The 20,216-nt window shown below is 47.7% G+C and overlaps 1 protein-coding gene across 1 annotated transcript in view; it reads right to left on the reverse strand.

Annotated features, from left to right (window-relative positions):
* LOC142303038 (alpha-N-acetylneuraminide alpha-2,8-sialyltransferase-like) overlaps nucleotides 1-20,216 on the reverse strand; it is a 55,636-nt gene that overhangs the window by 10,553 nt on the left and 24,867 nt on the right. The window contains exon 4 of the mRNA XM_075344137.1: nucleotides 20,003-20,144. Coding sequence (XP_075200252.1) covers nucleotides 20,003-20,144 — 142 coding nt within the window. The remainder of the gene's footprint in view (nucleotides 1-20,002; nucleotides 20,145-20,216) is intronic.

The raw sequence follows: 20,216 nt of genomic DNA on the forward strand, positions 1-20,216 counted from the left end.
CCATATTCCTGCACCCAATCTACACCTCCCGGCAAAAAGTGCATCAACATACCATGTGTTATGATGTGGTTTTGATGTGTTTTTTTGCCAGGATGTGTAGATTGGGTGTAGGAATATGCTGTAGAAATTTAACCACCAAATCTGTATCTCTTGGCAAAAAAAACCCACAGTTTTCTGCTAGAAGATGCAGGTCTGGGAACTCAGTGAGCTCACTTGAGGTGAAGTCACTGAGTTCATTGAGGTCCCCTGAGGTCAGGTTACCTGCGGACACAGGTGGAGGACCGTGGGAAGCTGTGACCACAAATATTTTGATTTACGTAACCGCTCATCGCTGTGGCCCAGTCTCTGCCTGAAGTTGTAGCATGCAGACATGTTCTATGGCTGCTCCTTGTCAGTTTAGATGTAGCAGAGCTGGAATAGTCATGGAATCTTGTGTGGACTACGTTAGACCTAGGTCTTTTGGGGATTAATAAAGCGGTGAAAGAGTGGGTTTTTGTATTTTATTTCAAATAAAGATTTTTTCAGTGTTTGTGTTTTTTACTTTCACTTACAGATTAGTAATGGGGGGGTCTCATAGATGCCTCCCTTTACTAATCTAGGGCTTAGTGGCATCTGTCAGCTGCGATGAACCACTTACTACCCTAATTACCACCACACAGGACAATCAAGATGAGTCAGGTAAAGAACCAGGATTGTCACATCAATCCAGGGTGGCTGCAGGTTGCTATTTTTAGATTCGGGAGCCCAATAAACATAGGTATCCCCAGCCTGAGAGTACCAGCCCCCAGTTGTCGGGCTTTATCTTAGTATCAAAATAAGGGGGATCGCATGCCAGATTTTAAAATTATTTATTTCAATAATTAAAGAAACTGCATGCATTTCATCCTACTTTGATACACAGCCAAAATATAGAGAAAAAGAAAAAAAGGCCAGCTTACCATTAGTAGCAATCACTCATGTAGCATCTATGTCCTAAGATGCTGCACAGAGCAGGGTGACTACCTTTGTAAGAGCCAAATGGGAACCAGTTGCAGAAGTTCCAGCAAATCCAGGTGGACAAAAACTTTTTTTGTTGATTACTTTGTATATAAAAATGCAAAATTTTTATTGTTAACTTTATTAAAAAAAACACTGCATTAAATTGGCTAGTGAAAACCTAGCAGCCAAGATAAGCGCACTGCTGGGGACTGCAGCCTTTAGCTGTGGGCTTTATCTGTACTGGTTTCAATAGATGGGGGACCCTATGCCAATAGCTTTATTATTTATTTTATGTCATGATATAATAGACCCCCAGACCACGCCTGCAATTCCAATCAATCACAGACACTGTCTTGGGGCGGGGTCTAACTAAAGCCAATCAGAGATGTTCGTGGGAGGTGAAAGCAGTGAATATGTATGAGGGATAATCTGCGGCCCCGGAAGTACAGCCGCGGGAGCAATTACAGCCCCTGGGAGACTCAATAAGTATGTCGTACTTTAACCCTTTTGCCTCCTTTTTTTTTTAAAGTGATTTCCCTGGCCAATCAAAGCCATGCCAATACTTTCCATGGCTATGGTGGGGCAGGGACTGGGTTTTCTGCAAATGGACACTTACTCAACATTTCCGACATTTGAGTAAAGTGTTCGGTAAGCCAAGCTCGAATGGACCGGCAAAGGCTCGCACCGAATTGGAAATAGGAGAACGCAAACCGAAGAGTTTCACTCATTTCTAGAAACAACCACATATCATCAGGTTTCCTGCACTGAACTTGACAGTTCCTTCAATTTCTCTATCCAAGAGGAACCTCAAGACCCACCTCTTCCAACAAGCCTACAACCTACAATAACCTTCAGTCCAGTACACCACTATGCAACCAGCTCTGTCCTTACCTATTGTACCATCACCCATTCCCTATAGACTGTGAGCCCTAGCGGGCAGGGTCCTCTCTCCTCCTGTAGACTGTGAGACCTCGCGGGCAGGGTCCTCTCTCCTCCTGTAGACTGTGAGCCCTCGCGGGCAGGGTCCTCTCTCCTCCTGTAGACTGTGAGCCCTCGTGGGCAGGGTCCTCTCTCCTCCTGTAGACTGGGAGACCTCGCGGGCAGGGTCCTCTCTCCTCCTGTAGACTGTGAGCCCTCGCGGGCAGGGTCCTCTCTCCTCCTGTAGACTGTGAGCCCTCGTGGGCAGGGTCCTCTCTCCTCCTGTACCAGTCTGTTATGTACTGTTAATGATTGTTGTACGTATACCCTCCCTCACTGTAAAGCGCCATGGAATAAATGGCACTATAAAAATAAATAATAATAATAATAATATCCGTTAACCCCTTTTTCCCTTGTTTCTTCCAGACCCATTTGCTCCAATCAAAGTTGTCTATTGACTTTCGTCTCATTGCTCCAACTCACCCATTTCCAATCTTCCCCTTTTTTTGGACTTCTTTGCAAATTCGAGCTGACGCTTCTTATGATGATATTGATGAAGCTTCTTTACAATTTTTTGGGCCACCATTCCAGACTTGTGTAACGCGCGTCACTCGGTGCTTGTATGGACGTCAGTGATCTCACTATTATGAAGCAGATGAGCTGCCTCCACTGCCGGGAGTCACCAAAACTGATAGACCTTGCCGTGAAGGGAATTTTAGACTCCGATATTTTACCTGGACGTCACCTCTTGGCTTTTGAATAGATGGACAGACGTCATTTCTTATCTTTCCACCTGTCATGGCCGCACATGATGTAGTTTCGCAATATTCTATACAGAGAGATCACTATCAGCTGGAAGATGCTGTGTCTCTTTTGTTGGGAAATTTTCTTCATGGCTGCTCCTCTATTCGAACTAGTGACCATTGGTTGGGAATCCTCCTAATAACACACTGAGTTATTAGGGAATGTGACAACCGGTTGTAATTTGTAGTACACAGGAAGAAAAAGGAGCAAAACAGTAACAATGCCGCGACATGACAAGAATCTGCATAACTAGTAAATAGCTTCAAGTCACATTTATGTGTGAGAAGCCAAGATGATTGTCTATAGAATGAAGGTCGTCTCACGCTCAAAGCTGTGGAGGATGGTGAGATATAGAGCCTGAAAGTCACAAGTACAAAACATTGTTACCATTTTGCTCGTCATTGTAGATGTGTGCACATGTACAATATGTAAATATAAGTATTCATGTACCATAAGTGAGCATGTATGCTTTGGTATGCATGTACTGTATGTATACATGCATGTACTATAATTATGACTGAATCTAAGGATGTTCATGTACTGTATGCATGAGCATGTACTGTATATACATTACTAGTACTGACTGTAGGTATGAATGTGTGTGAGTATTTGAGAGTATGTATGAGTATATGTATATGTATGTATTAATATATATGAGTATACAGTGTGTCAACCCATATCCTGTATACACCACCATTAACTTGAGAACGGCGGCAGCTATAGGCATAAAAGTGGTGTCTAGGTATAGTAAAGCAGCCATGCGCTATGCAATGAAACCTCCTATAGCGCCACCTGGTAGAAAACAACGGAGTTAGCATTTGTATCTCGAAAATGGAACGAGATAGAGAAAAAAAGCGAATTACAAAGTTGCAGGGCATCATCAATTCAATACGAATCGACACCTTGCATACAGAAATGCTATGATAAAAAAAAACATGACCCCCCAAAACATTGAATGCTGGTCAAGGATATGGCGCTCATTAGTGGCCCCCGTCAGCTGCAATGCACATCTGCACTCTGCACAGCATACTGTATCTTGCTGCAATGCACATCTGGCCTCTGCACAGCATACTGTATCTGGCTGCAATGCACATCTGGCCTCTGCACAGCATACTGTATCTGGCTGCAATGCACATCTGGACAGCATACTGTATCATACTGTATTTTGCTGCACGCTGTGCAATATGGCAGGTGACACGTTTGCACAAGCATCTGTGATACGTGGTCGTAGGTCCTGCAATGTTGGTGGAGGGGTCGCATACACCTGCTGTTTGATGTGACCTCACAGAAAGAAGTCCAGTGGGGTCAGGTCAGGTGAGCGGAGGCCACACAGCCACCATACCCAATGACTTGTAGGAAGGTCTCCATGAGGTATCGCTTCACATCCGCAGCCTTGTGAGTTTTAATGTTCTAATCACAGCATTTCTGTGCAAGGTGTGGACTCGTATTGAATTGATGATGCCCAAAACTTTGTAATTCACTTTTTTTCTCTATCTCGTTCATTTTCAAGATAACAATGCTCACCCCGTTGTTTTCCACCAGGTGGCGCTATAGATGGTTTCATTGCATAGCACATGGCTACTTTACTATACCTAGACACCACTGCTATGCCTATAGCTGCCGCCGTTCTCAAGCTAATGGCGGTGGACAGGATACGGGTGGACACACTGTATATAGGTGCGGTGTATACAGGATATCATAGTATCATAGTATCATAGTATCATAGTTTTTAAGGTTGAAGGGAGACTCTAAGTCCATCTAGTTCAACCCGTAGCCTAACATGTTGATCCAGAGGAAGGCAAAAAAACCCCAATGTGGCAAACAAGTTCCAATGGGGAAAAAATTTCCTTCCTTCGTCCACATCCGGCAATCAGACTAGTTCCCTGGATCAATACCCTGTCATAAAATCTAATATACATAACTGGTAATATTATATTTTTCAGGAAAGGCGTCCAGGCTCTGCTTAAATGTTAGTAGTGAATCACTCATTACAACATCATGCGGCAGAGAGTTCCATAGTCTCACTGCTCGTACAGTAAAGAATCCTCGTCTGTGATTATGATTAAACCTTCTTTCCTCAAGACGTAGCGGATGCCCCCGTGTTCCAGTCGCAGGCCTAGGTGTAAACAGATCTTTGGAAAGGTCTCTGTACTGTCCCCTCATATATTTATACATTGTGATTAGATCCCCCCTAAGCCTTCGTTTTTCCTGTCTTGGTATTGCAGCCCACCCATTCCTCTAATAATCTTGGTCGCTCTTCTCTGCACCCTCTCCAGTTCAGCTATGTCCTTCTTATATATCGGTGACCAGAATTGTACACAGTATTCTAAGTGCGGTCGCACTAGTGACTTGTACAGAGGTAGAACTATATTTTTTTCATGAACACTTCTACCTCTTTTAATACATCCCATTATTTTATTAGCCCTGGCAGCAGCTGCCTGACACTGGCCACTAAAGTGAAGTTTACCATCCACCCATACACCCAAGTCTTTTTCTGTGTCTGTTTTACCCAGTGTTCTACAATTAAGTACATAATCATAAATGTTATTTCCTCTACCCAAGTGCATGACCCTGGAATTGTAGATTCCGGCCAATAATAATTAGGCACACACACCCCTTTTCCAATTCCCCCTTATCTGCTAATAACCACTCAGACACCAATTTATCTTTGGATAATTTTGGCCATAGCAGCCATTTATTAAACAAATACATAACATGTAAAATTTTGCATTGTGGTAAGGTCCTTGAAGCTAAAACCCTGGTGATTCCCATAACCAAGCCATATAACCAAATTGCTCCCAGCCGTTACCCACACTGGCTCAGGAGCACCAAAGTGTAAGGGTTATTCCTTCATTAACCACCAAAAACACCCACGGGGGCCCCGACATACCCCGTCGGGATCCCCCAAAAATCACCAGGTGACCAACCATTCTGCCAATGAGGGGATCCATACCCGGATGGGTTCCCCGAACCAATTTAGAACCAACTTCAAGGACCCACCAAAAACCTGCCACAACGAGGGCACCTTGATAACCTTCAAGTGCCTGAGACCCCCCCTCAATAGCAAAGCTCGCTCAATACCTCCCTGCAATCCAAGTGCCCACAATCAATCCGTACTGCATTCAAATGCACCCCATCCGCCTACCAAAATTCGTCCTCCTCTCGCTCCAGCTCAAAAAGCCGAGCTGCGACTCCCACGTTGCAGCCCCCAAATTTTTTGAGATAACCCTATTAACTTTCACCCGCACCTTATTCAGCTTCTCCACAGACCATGCTTTCCGCCCAAACCCTTCTTGGAACAATGTCCCACCACACAATTATCACGCCTGGAAAAGACACCCATAACCGCAACAAGTCATGCTTAGTATCTTTATCAAAGTCCGAGAAAGCCGCTCACCCAAATAGGTCCCTCGACGCGTAAAACCAAAATGTCAGGGGGCCTGCCCAAATGAGCATAGTTATGCACCCCCTGCAACACTGTATTCCACCCCATACCCCTGATTCCAACCCATCCGACAGGAGCCCTATCCCTCCGACAAAATTTAGCTGTCTCCTGTTCCTTCTCGTATCTGCTCTCTGTGTCCCCCAGCACACATTAGAATGGCCCAAGATCCAGACCAGGCTGGAAAAACGGGGGGGGGGGGGGGGTGTCTGAAAAACAAAGCACTAACAAAATTACCAAGTAGCTCCAATACCACCCCAAAGAATGACACCCCCCCACCCCCCCCTCCATCAGAACCAGTCTTCCGATCAATTGCCCCTGAAACATTGCGAACCCACGACTTACAACGCTGAGACTTCCATCGACCAATCTGTTTAACTGTCTTAGCAGGGAGACCACACCCAGAGGTTTCCACTGCCGTCCCAAGACGAAAAGAATGCAACGCAAACCTCGCCAACCAGACCCAATGATTTCAAACATGCCCACAAAACACTAATGAACTAATATCTGGACAAAAAAACCCGTCCTCGAGACATAACAATGGGCCATCCTGACTCGGGTGGACCTTTGCAAAGCTCAAAACGCACTGCCAATGGCACATACCTGATGCCATAACCTTCCCTAAACGAACCCGCCTGCCCCCACTTTATCCATTTTTGATTTCTGGATCCAAAATTCGATCCCCATGCTCCAAAAATAGGACGTCACTATTACCCAAGCCCCCGGGGCACGTCACCCTGGGAAATACCAATTCGCCAATACACCAAGCCCCGAAAAACCGCCAACGAAAAGCCAACCGCAACAATGATACCTTAATTCCCTACCCAAACATTCCAATAAGCTAAATCGCACAGGCCGTCTACCTATGGCCCCTATGCACACCCTTCAACGCCTGAACAACCCAAAAATTTGTTCCCAATCCTGTACACCTCGCAACCAGAAACCAAATGCCAACCCTGTAATCAAATGACTCAACTTCGTGGAAGACCAACCTGTTATCGCCACTCCCCCGATTTCCCAGGAACAGTCCTAACTGGGAATCCTCATTCATCATGCCACCACCCAACCACCACTCCCAGGAACCCATGTGGCCTAATACGCCGCCCACGTGGTACCAGTCAAACTGCCTGAATCCGTGGTCTTGCTGCTTGAAGACCACGCTCCAAGCTGAGCAGGGGACTACAAGCTGCTGCTGTCCGCCACTACCGCAAAATCCCGGAAACAATCTCACTGAAACAGGAAAGGAAATCCGCTATTAGGTCCTCTATACCTGGTACCTGAGCTGCTGTGACCCGTATTAATTTCCCAACAAATAAAAACCAACCGCCGCAACACCCGAACAACTTGGGTAAAATATGCCGAGCCGTTATTAATCACTAGCACCACCCCCATATTGTCCCAGTTGAACCGGATCTACTTATTCCACAACTGGTCACTCCCCAAATGGAGTGCGACCATCATCGGAAAAAATTTCCAATAGCGACACATTCCTTGTCAACCCCTCCGCCATCCAACTTTCTGGTCACCAATCCGCACATCACTGACCCTGAAAAAAGGCCCCGAAACCTGAGTCACCCGCAGCATCCGTAAACAATTCCAATTTGAAATTAACCACTACCTCATCCTTAAGCAACGAACCACCATTGTCCTGCTCCCCAAAAAATTCTCCCCAAACCAACAAGGCCGCTCAATGTTCCTCCGACAAACTTATGTAGGGGTGAAGAGCAAGCACTCCAGCTGTCGCGCAAGCTAGCCGACGTGAAAACTCGGCCCATTGACCTTACCCGACACGCAAAATTAAGTTTCCCCCAATAGCGATTAAACCTCCTTTAATTGTAACTTCCTCACCCGGCATGCCCTTGCTACCTCAACCTTAAGCGTGGCAACCTGTCGTCAGGAAGCCGAACCTCCCAAATCACTGAGTCAATTACAATGGCCATAAAATAAATACAGGTATTTGGCCGAACAGTCCTTCCCCAGGTGCCAAAGGCACCCCAAAGCCTCTCGCTATCCATTCCATTGCTGCTAGAATTCTTGTGCCTGTGCCGAAACAGCCAATCCCACACACCGACAATTCATCCCGGTAAGGTACCAGTGATGCCAAACCAGAAACATCACGCCCCCCCCATTCTAAAAAAGAACAAAAGGTTTCAACAAATGTGCACGATACTGCACTACCCATTGGCAAGCAGGGGTCTCCAAAACAATTTCCCTTCCAAAAACAAACTAATAACGAACACAATTTTGGATGAACTGGTAAGAGCCGGACAGCTGCCTCAATATCATCTATTGCCATCAACATACCCCTCCCACAACTCTTTACCTACTTTGTAGCCTCATCAAACGACGTATACAACACCTAACGAAGCTCAGCCAGTATACCATCATTTGCTGACCTACCCCTGGGATGAGACAAATGGTGGATTAGCCGAACTTTACCTGGCTCCTCCTTGGGCCCCCCCCCCGAATGACGAAACCACAAAATAAGAAAAGGTAGGGGGGTGACTAACTGTGCCCCCCATTCTCCCCAACGCCACCTCCTTTCCTAACTTTCCACCTACCAACGCCAAATGCTGATACACCGAGGGAGATTCCTGGTTGTCCCTGGAACTTCAAAAACAGGGGAAGGAATCCTGAAACCCTCCCCAAAACCCAACCTCAAACCTCAGCTTTGGCCCTAACAGGATCCCTATTTAAGTACGGCAGCATCGCAACTAAGCTCACCGGTGTCTGACCCTTGGACATCCCATGGGATGCTCCGTTACAATAGGTGCGGAGATGTCCAAACAACGACAAGTGTCACTGACTTGCCTTCCCCCTCATTAACTTACCAACACGAACTTGACTTCTAGGACCCTGTCTGTCCGTACTGACCACCGGCACCCCAACTTCCTGACCGGCCGGGGAACCCTGCCCCGCCCTGAAATGACTGCCCATATCTGGCTGCCGCCATCACCCGCAACCACAAGCCTATATCCTTCTGATCCCATCTTATGGATGGACGGTCGCCATCCTCTGATGACACTGCTCCTCATAACGGATCCAGGTCTACCCCCCATAAATCCTATAGGCCTCCCCAATCGAGCCCATATAGCAAAACCACTGAAAACTATTCTCTGGCGCCTGTCGCCAATTACTCTTGCCCAAACTGCAACACCTTAAACCTATTAGCATAAGTCTGAGGAATCAAGTGCCATCGCCACTTCTCCCCATCTTCCTTCTTGCTATCGTCTTTTCCCCCTTTGTCAAAATAAATTTTTGCCACCTCCTTACTCCTTTCAGTCTGAACTGCCACTAATACTGGGGAAGAGACACTCCCAACTGGACTCACTAGCCGCAATGACGGACAAATTAACCCAAGCCGCCACTGGCGCCGGGGTTTTCCTGGCCCCTAATCCGGGCCCGCAACTGGCGAGCGCAACTTCAATTCTGACAACTCCCCACTCAACGCATTCCCCCTAACACCCGCTGGCACCCCCAAACCGAACCCCAGCTGACCCGTCACCCCCCCTTTACTGTGTACCTAAACAGCATGTGAAGACAAACAAAACATGTAATCATACTCACCAGGCTGCACAAAGGTATAACCTCGCCAGCCGGACCACCTGTATCCTGACGTCCCTCCTGCCGATCTAGCATGACTTGGCTCCTCCCATCCGACTCTGCTCCATTGCTGTTTTAGCCGCGCGGCCCGAGGCCCCGCCGGCCGCATATCCTGGACATGACGATCAGTAGCGCCGACCAACAGGGGGAGCTGCATATTATCCTCAGGGCTCTCCAAGCACGGCCCCCCCTGCTCCGCTCCATGTGGCCCCTCTCCCAGACAGGGCCTCTGTAGCCGCAGGCCCTGAATGCCAGGCCCGATGTAGTTCCGACCGCAGCCGCCTGGCTCCGCCCACCTCACAGGGATCCATCCGGGATACTATCGCTGCAGGGAGGAGAGGCTCAGGGCGCTCGGCCGGTACATCACCAGAGCGCCCCGCCGCACCGCCGACGTCACTCGCCGACAAAGCAGCAGCAGGCCCCGCCCCCAACTCCAGCGTAGGCCTGCCGACTGCCGCCGGGCCCAGCCGCCCGTCTGAATTCCTCCCAGGCCGGGGCCTGCCGGACCTCGCAGCTCGCGGCGTCCGGCCTGGAGGGTCCCCGGAGGGGGCTTCTGTGGCGACGCTGGGCCCTGGGAGTCAGGTCAGGTGACCGCCTCTCTGCCAGTCCAGACCTCCGGGGGCGCCGCTGTCGCAGGGGTGCCGTCCCTGCCCCCCCCCCGGACTCCCACCGAAGATCCTTGCTATCAGGCTCTGCAGCCACCTGGGGGGATGGTCCCAGCAGCAGCTCTCAGCCGCTCCAGGAGCTGATCCCCGGCGTCCATAGCAGGTACAGGGATGGGGACTCTCACTGGTGTCCCAGAGCGGGAAAAGTGCCGCTCCTCCCCCAGCTTCACCTTTTTACTATACCCTGACTTACTCCCCCTCCCCTACCCGTGACATCATGACCTCCACTCCAATCAGTGTCATGCTGGCCTCCACACATGCCCGGGGGGAGGGGGGGGGTCAGTGCTCCGGCCATTCTTGACCTTACATTTATCTACATTAAACTTCAATTGCCACTTCTCAGCCCAATCCTCCAATTTACATAAATCTCCCTGTAATATAAAATTATCCTCCTCTGTATTGATTACCCTGCAGAGTTTAGTATCATCTGCAAATATTGAAATTCTACTCCGCATGCCCCCAACAAGGTCATTTATAAATATGTTGAAAAGAAGCGGGCCCAATACTGACCCCTGTGGTACCCCACTATGAACTGAGACCCAGTCCGAGTACGTACCATTAATAACCACCCTTTGTTTCCTATCACTGAGCCAGTTTTTAACCCAGTTACACATATTTTCCCCTATCCCCATTATTCTCATTTTATGTACCAACCTTTTGTGTGGCACCGTATCAAAAGCTTTTGAAAAGTCCATATACACAACATCCACTGCATTTCCCTGCTCCAGGCTTGAACTTACCTCTTCATAGAAGCTGATCAAATTAGTTTGACAGGATCGATCCCTCATAAACCCATGTTGATCTCTGTCATAAGGTTATTTTTCTTGAGATACTCCAGTATAGCATCTCTCAAGAAACCCTCAAGGATTTTACCAACCGTAGAGGTTAAACTTACCGGCCTATAATTTCCCGGCTCAGTTTTTGTCCCCTTTTTGAATATTGGCACCACATTTGCTATGCGCCAGTCCTGCGGTACCGACCCTGTTATTAAGAAATCTGAGAAGATTAAAAATAATGGTCTATCTATGACAGAACTCAATTCCTGTAGTACTCTGGGGTGTAGCCATCCGGGCCCGGAGATTTGTCACCCTTAGTGATTTCGAGGCGGCGGCGTACTTCCTGCTGGGTTAAGCAGGTAATATTCAAGGGTGAATTTATGGTATCACTGGTCATGTCATCTGCCATGGCATTTTCTTGTATAAAACCGTAGAAAAAAAGTCATTCAGCAGGTTGCTTTACCCTCATCCCCCTCCACCATTTCACCAAGACTATTTTTAAGGGGGCCAACACTATCACTTTTCAGTTTTTTACTGTTTATGTAGTTAAAGAATATTTTAGGATTATTTTTACTTTCTCTCGCAATGAGTCTCTCTGTCTCAAACTTAGCTAACTTAATTTGCTTTTTACATATTTTATTTCATTTTCTATAATTATATAATGCCTCATCACTACCTACCCTCTTTAATTCTTTTAAGGCTTTCTGTTTTTCTTTTATTGCTTCCCTTACAGCTCTATTTAGCCATAGGGGTTTCCTCCTATTTCTAGCATGTTTGTTCCCATAGGGTATATTTTCTGCACAAGCCCTATTCAGGATGCTCATAAAAGTCTCCCATTTGCTTTGTGTACTTTTATTACTTAGTACATCATCCCAGTTTATTGCACTAAGATCATGTCTCAACCGTTTAAAATTTGCTTTCCTGAAGTTTAGTGTCCTTGTAGCCCCTCTACTAAACATCTTACTAAAGAATACATGAAAACTTATTATTTTGTGATCACTATTCCCCAAGTAACCCCCAACTTGTATATTTGATATGCGGTCTGGCCTATTGGTTAGTACAAGGTCTAGTAGTGCTCCCCCTCTTGTGGGGTCCTGTACCATTTGTGAAAGGTAATTATCTTTCATTGTTATCAAAAATCTATTTCCTGGAACTGCAAGTTTCTGTTCCCCAATTTATATCAGGATAGTTAAAGTCCCCCATAATAATTACCTCTCCGAGACTCGCTGCTTTATCAATTTGCTTTATGAGGAGATTCTCTACCTCTTCCATAATATTCGGCGTCTTATAACACACCCCTATCAGTATTTTATTATTCATTCTCCCCCCCTTATCTCCACCCATAGGGACTCTACATTCTCAGTACCCTCACATATGTTGTCACGCAGGATGGGTTTTAAGGATGATTTTACATATAGACACACACCTCCCCCTTGCTTATTTGTACGGTCATTCCTGAAGAGGCTATAACCCTGTAAATTAACAGCCCAGTCATAGCTCTCATCCAGCCATGTCTCTGATATCCCCACTATATCATCATTTTCTTCCAACAATATTAATTCTAATTCCTCCACCTTATTTGTGAGGCTTCGGGCATTAGTGTACATGCACGTTACGTATGACTCTGTACCTGTATTCCTGCTTACTGTATTAACTGTCCTAACCCTTCCCCCCGTACCACCCCCAATTTCATTACTTGTGCCCTGGTCACTATCTGCACTACATTCCGCTTCTATAAAGTGAATACCCTCGCCCCCCATTCCTAGTTTAAACACTCCTCCAACCTTCTAGCCATTTTCTGCCCCAGCAGAGCTGCACCCTCCCCATTAAGATGCAGCCCATCCCTAGCATAGAATCTGTAGCCAACTGAAAAGTCGGCCCAATTCTCCAGGAACCCAAAACCCTCTTTCCTACACCAATTCCTGAGCCACCTGTTAACCTCCCTGATCTCTCTTTGCCTCTCTGGTGTGGCTCGTGGCACAGGTAGTATTTCCGAAAATACCACCTTTGAGGTCCATGCTTTAAGCTTACAACCTAATTCCCTGAAATCATCTTTAAGGACCTTCCACCTACCTCTAACTTTGTCATTTGTGCCAATGTGTACAATGACTGCTGGGTCCTCCCCAGCCCCTCCCAGTAATCTGTCAACCCGATCAGCGATGTGCCGAACTCGAGCGCCAGGAAGACAACACACTGTTCGGCGATCCCTGTCTTTGTGACAGATTGCCCTATCTGTCCCCCTAATAATTGAGTCCCCCACTACCAGTACCTGTCTTGCCTGCCCTGCACTCCTATTCCCCCCCTTACTGGAGCAGACACTCCTCTGGCATTCAGAGGCCATGCCTTGCTGCAGCAATGCTACCCCTGTAATGACATCCCCCTCATCTGCCAAGTTTGCAAACCTATTGGGGTGTGTCAGTTCAGGACTAGCCTTCCTAGCACTTTTCCCTTTACCCTCCTTTCTAACTGTCACCCAGCTACCTACCTCACCGTCCTGCCGCTCCCTACTACGATCCTCCCCCACATCTGACCCAGCAAGCTGCTGCTCAGTGAGCAGCACACTCCTTTCCATATTGCTAATGCATCTCAGAGTTGCCAGCTGCTCATTTACATCCAGTATCTGGGCTTCCAAATGTGCAACTTGCTCACATCTCGAACAACAGTATGCACCCTCCAACAACAGTATGCACCCTCGAACAACAGTATGCACCCTCCAACGGCTTTTCAAGGACTGCATACATGAGACAAGATGTACACTGGATCACATTAGCAATAGTGGAGCACATTTTCTAATGGGGATAGCACTAAACAAATGTTAAGTAATTAAACAACTAAATACAAACAATTCTACTCACACTTACTTTTGCTCACACTTTGCTCACTCACGCTCACAATGAAGAAGACAGGCTAAAATTCAGAAGTCTTCCTTCCGGCTGTAACGGCCAAAACCCGGTTCTCCTCGAGCTCGCGGTGACTCTTCACTTATCCCAGAAGGCACTGGGAATATGGGTGGACACACTGTATATAGGTGCGGTGTATACAGGATATGGGTGGACACACTGTATATAGGTGCGGTGTATACAGGATATGGGTGGACACACTGTATATAGGTGCGGTGTATACAGGATATGGGTGGACACGCTGTATATAGGTGCAGTGTATAAAGGATATGGGTGGACACACTGTATATAGGTGCGGTGTATACAGGATATGGGTGGACACACTGTATATAGGTGCGGTGTATACAGGATATGGGTGGACACACTGTATATAGGTGCAGTGTATAAAGGATATGGGTGGACACACTGTATATAGGTGCGGTGTATACAGGATATGGGTGGACACACTGTATATAGGTGTGGAGTATACAGGGTATGGGTGGACACACTGTGTATAGGTGCGGTGTATACAGGATATGGGTGGACACACTGTATATAGGTGCGGTGTATACAGGATATGGGTGGACACACTGTATATAGGTGCGGTGTATACAGGATATGGGTGGACACACTGTATATAGGTGCGGTGTATACAGGATATGGGTGGACACACTGTATATAGGTGCAGTGTATAAAGGATATGGGTGGACACACTGTATATAGGTGCGGTGTATACAGGATATGGGTGGACACACTGTATATAGGTGCGGTGTATACAGGATATGGGTGGACACACTGTATAGAGGTGCGGTGTATACAGGATATGGGTGGACACACTGTATATAGGTGCGGTGTATACAGGATATGGGTGGACACACTGTATATAGGTGCAGTGTATAAAGGATATGGGTGGACACACTGTATAAAGGTGCGGTGTATACAGGATATGGGTGGACACACTGTATATAGGTGTGGTGTATACAGGATATGGGTGGACACACTGTATATAGGTGCGGTGTATACAGGATACGGGTGGACACACTGTATATAGGTGCGGTGTATACAGGATATGGGTGGACACACTGTATATAGGTGCGGTGTATACAGGATATGGGTGGACACGCTGTATATAGGTGCGGTGTATACAGGATATGGGTGGACACGCTGTATATAGGTGCGGTGTATACAGGATATGGGTGGACACACTGTATATAGGTGCGGAGTATACAGGATATGGGTGGACACACTGTATAGAGGTGCGGTGTATACAGGATATGGGTGGACACACTGTATATAGGTGCGGTGTATTCAGGATATGGGTGGACACACTGTATATAGGTGCGTTGTATACAGGATATGGGTGGACACGCTGTATATAGGTGCGGTGTATTCAGGATATGGGTGGACACACTGTATATAGATGTGGTGTATACAGGATATGGGTGGACACACTGTATATAGGTGCGGTGTATTCAGGATATGGGTGGACACACTGTATATAGGTGCGTTGTATACAGGATATGGGTGGACACGCTGTATATAGGTGCGGTGTATACAGGATATGGGTGAACACGCTGTATATAGGTGCAGTGTATACAGGATATGGGTGGACACACTGTATATAGGTGCGGTGTATACAGGGTATGGGTGGACACACTGTATATAGGTGCGGTGTATACAGGATATGGGTGGACACACTGTATATAGGTGCGGTGTATACAGGATAGGGGTGGACACACTGTATATAGGTGCGGTGTATACAGGATATGGGTGGACACACTGTATATAGGTGCGGTGTATACAGGATAGGGGTGGACACACTGTATATAGGTGCGGTGTATACAGGATATGGGTGGACACACTGTATATAGGTGCGGTGTATACAGGATATGGGGTGGACACACTGTATATAGGTGCGGTGTATACAGGATTTGGGTGGACACACTGTATATAGGTGCGGTGTATACAGGATATGGGTGGACACACTGTATATAGGTGCGGTGTATACAGGATTTGGGTGGACACACTGTATATAGGTGCGGTGTATACAGGATATGGGTGGACACACTGTATATAGGTGCGGTGTATACAGGATTTGGGTGGACACACTGTATATAGGTGCGGTGTATACAGGATTTGGGTGGACACACTGTATATAGGTGTGGTGTATACAGGATATGGGTGGACATGCTGTATATAGGTGTGGTGTATACAGGATATGGGTGGACACACTGTATATAGGTGTGGTGTATACAGGATATGGGTGGACATGCTGTATATAGGTGTGGTGTATACAGGATATGGGTGGACACACTGTATATAGGTGTGGTGTATACAGGATATGGGTGGACATGCTGTATATAGGTGCGGTGTATACAGGCTATGGGTGGACACACTGTATATAGGTGTGGTGTATACAGGATATGGGTGGACATGCTGTATATAGGTGTGGTGTATACAGGATATGGGTGGACACGCTGTATATAGGTGTGGTGTATACAGGATATGGGTGGACACACTGTATATAGGTGCGGTGTATACAGGATATGGGTGGACACACTGTATATAGGTGCGGTGTATACAGGATATGGGTGGACACACTGTATATGAGTGTATGTATTAATATGTATGAAAGTGTGTGAGAATTCAAGCGTTTATGTATTAATATGTATGTGTCACATGATGTTTGGCTCTAAATTCGCCGAGTGTCATGGCAGCATCTGACGCTGTTCACACCGCAGAGTCTGACACTCCGCACTATGCCTTCTCTGGTGCTTCTGAGCTACACAGACAGGCTCGTGTGTTTACCAACTGTGTCCTCATTAGTGTTCAGGCTTGCAGGAGTTAATTTCTGCTAGCCTGCTGGTTACCTCTTGCATCACATGTTGTGGGAGATCTATCAAATCACTCCCCACCTTTATAAGATGGAGGAGCTTGTCCTCCCATATTGACTATAGCTTTAGCTACACCGGTCCGTGTGCTGCTGGATCCCTGTTCTGCTGGTCATTGTAGTGCTTTGTGGGTATTGTTGTTGTGGAGTTCTCATCATCTTGTTGTTTCCTCCTTACTCTTATTTTCCTCCCTATCACTTGTTGTCTAATACCTCAGTGTGTGCGTGCTGTGTGATCGAATTTTGGTTTCCTCTATTTGTCCTTATCTCTGGGTTCTACCACTCCTATTCTGGCCCTACCCTGGGGTGAGGGGTTTTAGATCAGGACTGTACAGGAGCAGGGCAAGGAAGGCGGCCCAGACATTGCCACCATTAGATGTATCTTTGGGATTAGGGACAGCTAGGGCCCCCCTAGCCTGAGGCTGAGTTTAGGAGCCCCAGTGCCCGGTTATCCCATCACACCCAGTAATAGTATAAATGTGTATGAGTATTCATGAGAGTATGTATCAGTGTTGCGGGCAGGGGACAGACCACGGCAAGGGGCTGCTCGAGACGCTCGGATCCGGGGTCGTGGCGGTGGCTCGAGGGGAAGCCGGACCCGGGCCTGAGCACCCGTCCATCGCCTGCAAGTAAAAAGGGGGGTTATTATATAGGGAAGGTTTTGTCAGTGATGCCAACCATGGTATGCAGTGATTTTGGTGGCACCGCCGCTGATGCTGGAGGTGGTACCCGGTGCTGATGGAGTGGGGCAGCTGGGTGTTATCCCCTCCACGGGTAGGGGAGGTGTTGTCCTGGGACCCCGGTACAGGTGGGATGATGGTGTGGCGGAGGGCAGTCTGCAGGGTTGGAACGGATGGTGCCGGTGTACTCACAGTTCTGAATAAAGTCACACAGAGTCCAGATAGTAAACCAAACTGCCGGCAACCGGTAGCCTCCGGAGGGGTGTGCTCGGGTCTCACACACAGGTAAAGCAGAACAGGGGCCCTTCCTCCTGCACTTTAGGTTTGTGTCCTTGGTTTTGACTATCCTGCATGAAACGGGGGAAGTTCACTCCCGGTATGTTTGTCTGTGGGAGCTGTGGCCCGCGAGAACTGACCCGTGGGATCTTAGCAGGCACTTGCAGATGCCCTATCCCCCTCGTTGGGCTTCCATCTCGCTCTATCTGGGCTGAAAACCTGAAATCTTGTCCCCTACTGGTTAATTGGAAAGGTGCTTGAAGATGTTTCTCACCCTAGGGTCCAGGTACCCAGTCTGTGCACGGCCTCTGGACCGGATTCCCGCTGTCGGTACTGGTGGGCTACAACCCTGCCCCGGTCCACGTAAGGTCTCCCGTGACCGGATCTCCGTGGCCTGTGGCCCTGTCTACCGACTGCTACCTAGTAAACTCGAGTAGTCCAGTAGTCCGGGAGCTCCAACCCCACTACACACACTTCTACTCTCCTCTCACTTCAACTCCTAACTCCTCTCTGTCTGTTACCCTCCCAGAACACCTCAGAACCCCTAGGTCGGTGTCACCATCCGCTTGGCCCCGCCCTCTGGTGTGTCCCTATTGTCATGGGGGGTGCCTAGGGTTTGATGGCTGGTGTTGTGTACCTGTGTGGGGATTGTGTTGGAGGACCACAGAGGAGGGAATTCTGCATCTGGAAGATGGCTGCAGCCTTCTGTGACAACCTGATTTTGTCAGGGCGTCGCACCAGTATGTAAGGATCCGTGATTATGTTAGGTACATATTTGCTGTAATGTCTGTGTGTGTCAGAGATGGTATCTACGGCATGTGTGTTTATCTGTATACTTTGTGGATGCGTGTGTCTATATACTGTGTACACAGATGTTTGCTGAATGAGCCCTTGCTGTTTGGTTTGGCCGGGCTCCCAATAACATTTTACTGTGCTGGCTCTCCTGATATTTTCAGTGTTGGAGGTTCAGGACACTCTACTGCGCCTCCCGCCCGCTCAGGTGTATTCCTGGAGGTGCACTACATGCCCCTGCTGCAGATAACTGCCCCTCTAGATCCTGTACATCCCCTGTATCCACAATCTGCTGTGTGGATGTCATGCATTGTTCTACGCTATACTCACCAGGTGTCATGGAGACTTCTGACCCTGTCAACACTTCAGAGTCTGAAACCAGGTGCTTTTGAGTTGCTCAGTCAGAGCCGGACGTTGACCAGTTTTGTGCTCACTGGTGATCGGTCTGGCAGGAGTTAATTCCTGCTGGCCTGTGAATTGCTGCTATAGTCACAGGTTACTGAAGACCTATCACAGCCACCTCCGATCTTTAAAAGATGGTGGAACCTGTTCTTCTATGCCCACTATAGCTCTAGGTGATACCGGTCATTGTGCGTTGTGATCCAGCTTTTGGTGAACTGCTGAGTGCTATTTGGTGCTCTGTGGAAATATCCTCGTTGCGTATACATTTCCTCCCTGTACTTTATTTCACCCTGTGTCTGCTTGCAGTGAGTTTGTGCTTTAGTTTTCCCCTGTCGGTCTGTTTTTGTAGGATTCATCACTCCTGTCCCGTCCCTCCTGGGGGTGATGGAGAGGAGGTATTAGACCAGGGCTGACCAGGAGCCAGGGCTTTGCTGGTGGTCCAGTCCTCTTCACCACCAAAAGTACCTCTGGAATAAAGGCCCCGTCACACACAGAGATAAATTTTTGGCAGATCTGTGGTTGCAGTGAAATCATAGACATATTGTTCCATTTGTGCACAGCCACAAACCTGGCACTGATTGTCCACAATTTCACTGCAACCACAGATCTGCCGCAGATTTATCTCTGTGTGTGACAGGGCCTTTAGGGACAGCTTAGGGTCCCTAGCCTGAGGGCAATCCAGGCGCCCCCATTCCACGTTACCGTGTCACAAATGTCTTCAAATTTTTCTATTTTTGTTAGAATTTGGAACAACACAGTCAATATGGTGAGAAATGTGAGATCACTATTAGGTTCCTGCGAGCACTGCCCGGTGCCAACCCTGCGCCAACCGCTTATCAGAACATCGCCGCTCATACACAAAGTGAGCAGAATATACAGCCGTGTGTGATTGTTTACCTCCGGAAACAGGCTGTGCAGGCTCTCGGTGATGTTCTTACTTGTCTTTTCTGCATCGTACTGAATAATGTGTCCAACCGGACTGTTCTCCTGGGTCATCATCAGTGTATGGGGAGCGTTACAGCACACCCGAAACTGCGACCTGTGAGGGATAGAGAGCAGAGGACAAGAGGTAAGAAGGACCGGACGTCTCAGCACCGAGCATTGTCCTGTA

This window comes from Anomaloglossus baeobatrachus, chromosome 4 (assembly GCF_048569485.1).
Source record: "Anomaloglossus baeobatrachus isolate aAnoBae1 chromosome 4, aAnoBae1.hap1, whole genome shotgun sequence".
NCBI classification, from domain to species: Eukaryota; Metazoa; Chordata; class Amphibia; order Anura; family Aromobatidae; genus Anomaloglossus; species Anomaloglossus baeobatrachus.